Raw genomic sequence first — 5,081 nt, 5'->3', positions numbered from 1 at the left:
TGAGAGATATCAAGCATATTTGGACTCCCTCTATTATTCCTTTAGTGTAATGGCACAGATGTTGCAGTTTTTCTAATGTGGCAATGATTTGAGAAGAAAGAAAACACTTATCATTCCACTCACAGACACCGGATCTTTCCACACAATCAAAATGGCACCTTGACACCCCTTGAAAGCCCAAAATCCAATGCTTAGCAACATTTTATCCATCCTAAAAGTAAGTGTAGCACTGTGTGAAATGTTGGTAGAAATGCACACATGTAGTAAAATACAATTTTATTTTTGTATTAAACATCCATACAGTCATTGCAGTAGTATGTCTAAGGATTCACTGTTTTATTGAGTCGTAAATATATATCTATATATATAAATACTGTAACAAACAGCAGATGGACACAGGCAGAACAAAAGGTTTTAAATATAGCCTTACACACATGTCACCAACTTAAATAACATACAACAATTGGCAAACTGGGATGGGTTGTGCAATGTGGGTCTTCCCCAAATACTGGGAGGAGTGGGTGAGTCGGGATGGGTGGGGGTGGAAATAGATATGTAGATGTTGGTATGTTGTTCTGTCCCTTTCTTCAGTATGTACACACTGCTGCAGAGGCAGCCACGGCTCTCTATCACATCCTCAAACAATCTGAACAAGATAAGAGAAACACACAGAAAGGGTTAGAGGGGGATATACACACACACACACACACCCAACCACACACACACACACACACACACACACACACACACACACACACACACACACACACACACACACACACACACACACACACACACACACACACACACACACACACACACACACACACACACACGTACACTCACCATAACACATAAGACCTGGACTTCTGCTGGTCCTTTAAACACACTGGGGGAAACATAATTAAAGCGAGAAGAGAGTTAAATGGAGTGTAAAAATCACTTCAGACAGGAATGGGTGTGAGTGAGTGTGTGTGAGTGTGTGTGTGTGTGTGTGTGTGTGTGTGTGTGTGTGTGTGTGTGTGTGTGTGTGTGTGTGTGTGTGTGTGTGTGTGTGTGAGAAAGAGAGACAGAAAGATCCAATGTATATTTTCCATTGAAGATTATCTGGCTTGGTTTCTGCCCTCTTAGCCCTTTCTCCCTTCTTCTCACATCACTCCACACTTGCTGTTGACTTGCAGTAATGTGAGGAGTTTGGCTGAGTGCCAAATCATCTGGAGTAACTTTTAGAAGCTGCGGAGTGCTGGCTGACATCACCCCTCACCCCGACCCGAGGGTGAACGCTGCGTTACCTCTCATTTTCCCCTTGAGGGCCCCCCCCCATGTACGGCTGTGCTTAATGGGACTGACACTCACAAACGTGATCTTGTCATGTATACGCCGCAGTTTACACTGACACAAAGTGCGTCTTCGGTTACGTGATCAGAAGAGGACAGCTGTAAATACAGGTGTGAATGCATCCATCCACATCAACCATGCATTAAGATCTGGTCACTTGAGCAGCGTTGGGGGGTGGTCAGGCAGGCATGTGACCCCATTAGAGGTATAGTGTGAGAACAAGTGTCCCTGACCGTACTGAAGGTCATGTAGTTGGCATGTAGCATAGCAACTTCATCGGTTTATTTGCTGATGTCGAGAGAAGGAGTTGAGACCCTATATTTAGGGTTAATTCCCAAAATTACATACATGCTTCCTCTTAATGCTATATTTTATTTATACATAGTTTTTTCGCCCTGAAACTGTCAACTAAATATACACACAATCTGGATGTACACTTTCAGCTATAGTGTGTGTTTACAGGAACTCAAGTTTGAGTCTGGTGATATTTATATTTTTCTAATCGTCTCCAGATCGCACAAAAAGACCAAAAAACAAATAAAGAATTAATTGAGCCAACAATATTGTCTGTGACGTAAAGCATGATACATCTTATTCCCTCGTATACTATATGCCATTTTGGGTTTTTGTACAGAAAAATGTAGTTTTCTGTAAGTCATTCCATCAAGCTGCAGGGAAATAATTAACCCTCCAAATCTGACATATCACCAGCCTTATCTATCAACATATTCAAACTGATTCTAATATTCAATGAAATGTAAACCAAACATCACTTATAAAGGTGACTGTTTATTCTGTAAACAAACAACAGTTTAAACTCATACCTACTTAAAGAAAAAAACACATTGCCTAACACCGCATCCTTCTCCAAAAGGTTCTTTAAAGGCCTCGTCACTTATTTATTATGGACAGGTTTGTATGAAAATATACAGCTCGCAATTTGTAAATAAAGTTATTTAGAAAGAACAAATATAAAGAAAGCAAGGTAGAAATTAAAATAATGACTAAATTATGTGGACGCTATCGTCAAGGACTAATCACATTAAAGCAGCTTAAAGAGGACATGAAATAAAGGAGTTATTGCCTGCTTTTAACTTATATGCATTTATTGTGGTGAAGGCCGACTTCCATTGTTGTCAGGACCAATTTATACTAAAATGTTGGTCGCTAGGTGGAGAGGAGACACACAGAGAAGAGGGGAAGACAGAGGAACGATATGAGATATCTAAAACATATTATATAATTTAATTGGCCTCTTGCTGACATGTTTTCAATGTACAACAGGCATGGAAAGAGATAGTGTTTCACAGAGCCGTAAAAAGAACCTGTGGTATGTCCTTTACACTAAGATAAAACCATTATCCTTCACTCTTTAACAACCTTCAACTGTCCCAGGCTTCCTTTACCTACATGTTATCTGTCTCATCACTTTCCTGCTCAAATGCCTCCTCCCTTGTTCCTTCTCTTTGTCTTTTTACCTCTTGCCATCCTTTCCCATCACTTCATGTGTTTTTCACACTTGAATAAGGCTTCCCTTGTCAGCAGTTGAAATGACACTGTGAGCAAAGCCTCAGTGAAAGGCTACACCACAGGAGCATTTCAACAGCTTAAATCAAAGGGCCAATACCAAAACCCAAATGTGGCTGTCTATGAGTGACTGTATAAATAGAAATGTTAACGCTGTAAAAACAGCAAATTTGGAATTTCTCTATCACTGATAATAATCTCTGCCACATTACCACATCCAAAAGTAGGTGTCACAACATCCAGAACAAGATTTACAGAGAAGGAAGGTGGAGAGGAGGGAGGACAAGAGGGCTCACACACAGTAGAAATACAGAGGGCAGGAGGGAAGGACAAATGAATCGCAAGTAGTTTTGATTATAAGCTACAAATTGAAGACAATGCAAATCAGAAATGTCATACATGCGTGAAAACAGAAATGAGCACTAGCAATAGTAACACATGATTACAATTATATGTGTAATTAATTATTAAAGAACATTTGAGAAAGATATATAATTATTGAATGTGCTTCAACTAGTGACATATGGCAAATATTGTCACACTCTTGCAAAGGAGTGGATATTTCTCTTTGTTGCTTACCTCTGGAGGTTTTGGTTTATTTCCCCTTCTACTTGCCAGACTCTGCCTGAATAATTTCTGTGAGGAAAGGAGTATACAGTTTATTAATGTTTTTTAATTGAATTAAGTTGTGGTTGTTATTGCAGTTATAATCTGGATGTGCGGAAGCTGGAATCATCAACTAGTACCAATAATAAATTCTCCAAATGAGACAAATTTTAGAGACTGTCTGACATTTTGTCACTTAGTGAACTCTTGACACCAATTGTCCTAAAGCAAAGCTAAACAGCTGCTGGTTTCAGATTTAAAATTAGCTCACATCGCAGTGGTATCTTCTACTAAGTGTTGGCAGGGAATTAAACGAGTGTATTTCCTTATATGTTGAATCATTCCTTTAAAGAGAAAGCTGAACAGATTTGGCCTGTATACACTTAAAGCAGTGTCCTTCATGTGTGTGTAGATACGTACGTTTGACCTCCAGCTTGCAGGAGACGAGGGCCTCTCCCTGGGGGTTGATGGCTCTGCAGGTGTATATGCCGCCATCAAAGTTGCCGGGCTTACGGATCTCCAGGCAGCAGATTCCCTCGTTAGTGAACTTACGATACTTGGGGTCGTTACCGATGATCATCTGATTTTTCAACCACTCAATCTGAGGCTGAGAAGACGAGGGGAGACATTTATCAACTACAGTATACAGTATTAAGCTGAAATAAATGCATGTAGGATTTTGTTTTGTTTATTCTTTATCTTGGCTATTGATGCCATTGTACAGTTTTCAGACCTGTTGATCAGAACGGCTTTGTCATACTTTAACATGGAGTAAACAGGTCTTTCAGTCTGTTGTCAACATGTCTTCCAGCCAGCTCGGACAGTCTGTGCTGAGTGGGACTTTTTTGGTAGTAATATTGGAGTGATACAAGTGTCCTCAAGTATGTGCCTCTCTGGGCTTCAGTGACAGTCCTTGCATGGATTTCCTCACGGTCCGGCCTCATGCAAGGTGACTCTGCCTATTAGATTTCAGGTCAGCCGATGCATTCAGAAGGGTTTCTATCATTCCTTACTCAACGATATGCAAAACAAATGTAGTTCTTCGTTGCTGCTGACGACACCTTTTCCTCTATTTAAAGAATATTTGTTAACTCACATATACATTTAGATGGTAAAGAAGGTCAAACAGTCTCTGACTTAAGTACATTATTCTCTGATGGAGTAATAACTTTTAGCTGATCTTTCAAATCCAAAGTGTAATGTTAAATTTAATTTACGTCTTTAAAATGAATAGGCAAGTTTGAACTTATTCAGGGCAGTACCAGGATGTAGATTGTCATTTTAAAGCTGTTGAACTTATATTTTATTAAAGGTCACCTATTATGCAAAATCCACATTTTTCCATGTCTTTTATACATAAACATGTGTCCCCTCTGTGTAAAGAGATTCTGAAAGTTTCAGGAAAAAAGATTTGCTCACTTTTCGTCCTGATCCATTTATATAAAAACCTGTCTGAAAATGAGCTGATCAGATTTTGGCCACTTAGTGATGTCATAATGTTTTTTGGGGATGTGTAACCATTAGCCAATAACACACCAAGGTAATAAAATAGCGGTATGCAACGTGTGTGAAGCAGACATCCTGCAGCTCCACCCGCTGTGACGGAACGG

General features: G+C 39.6%; 1 protein-coding gene across 4 annotated transcripts in view; it reads right to left on the bottom strand.

Annotated features, from left to right (window-relative positions):
* Window positions 1–261: 261 nt before the first annotated feature.
* Window positions 262–5,081, bottom strand: part of mybpha (myosin binding protein Ha) — a 17,647-nt gene continuing 12,827 nt past the window's right edge. For 2 of the 4 annotated variants that reach the window (XR_797911.1, XR_797912.1), the window contains 4 exons: window positions 3,892–4,078; window positions 3,445–3,501; window positions 847–889; window positions 262–646 (listed from right to left, as the gene is read on the bottom strand). Coding sequence is in view for 2 of the 4 variants with exons in the window: in XM_010766679.1 (XP_010764981.1) it covers window positions 3,473–3,501; window positions 3,892–4,078 (216 nt within the window). In the remaining 2 variants the exon portion in view is untranslated. Of the gene's footprint in view, window positions 647–846; window positions 890–2,408; window positions 2,506–3,444; window positions 3,502–3,891; window positions 4,079–5,081 lie in introns of those variants that run through there. The other 2 variants (XM_010766679.1, XM_010766680.1) reach the window with 2 other exon arrangements.

Source organism: Notothenia coriiceps, unplaced genomic scaffold (genome assembly GCF_000735185.1).
Source record: "Notothenia coriiceps isolate Sejong01 unplaced genomic scaffold, NC01 NC01_scaffold00003521, whole genome shotgun sequence".
Lineage (NCBI taxonomy): Eukaryota > Metazoa > Chordata > Actinopteri > Perciformes > Nototheniidae > Notothenia > Notothenia coriiceps.
The sequence above is the reverse complement of the archived record's forward strand: the minus strand, read 5'-3'. Positions and strand labels throughout refer to the sequence as shown.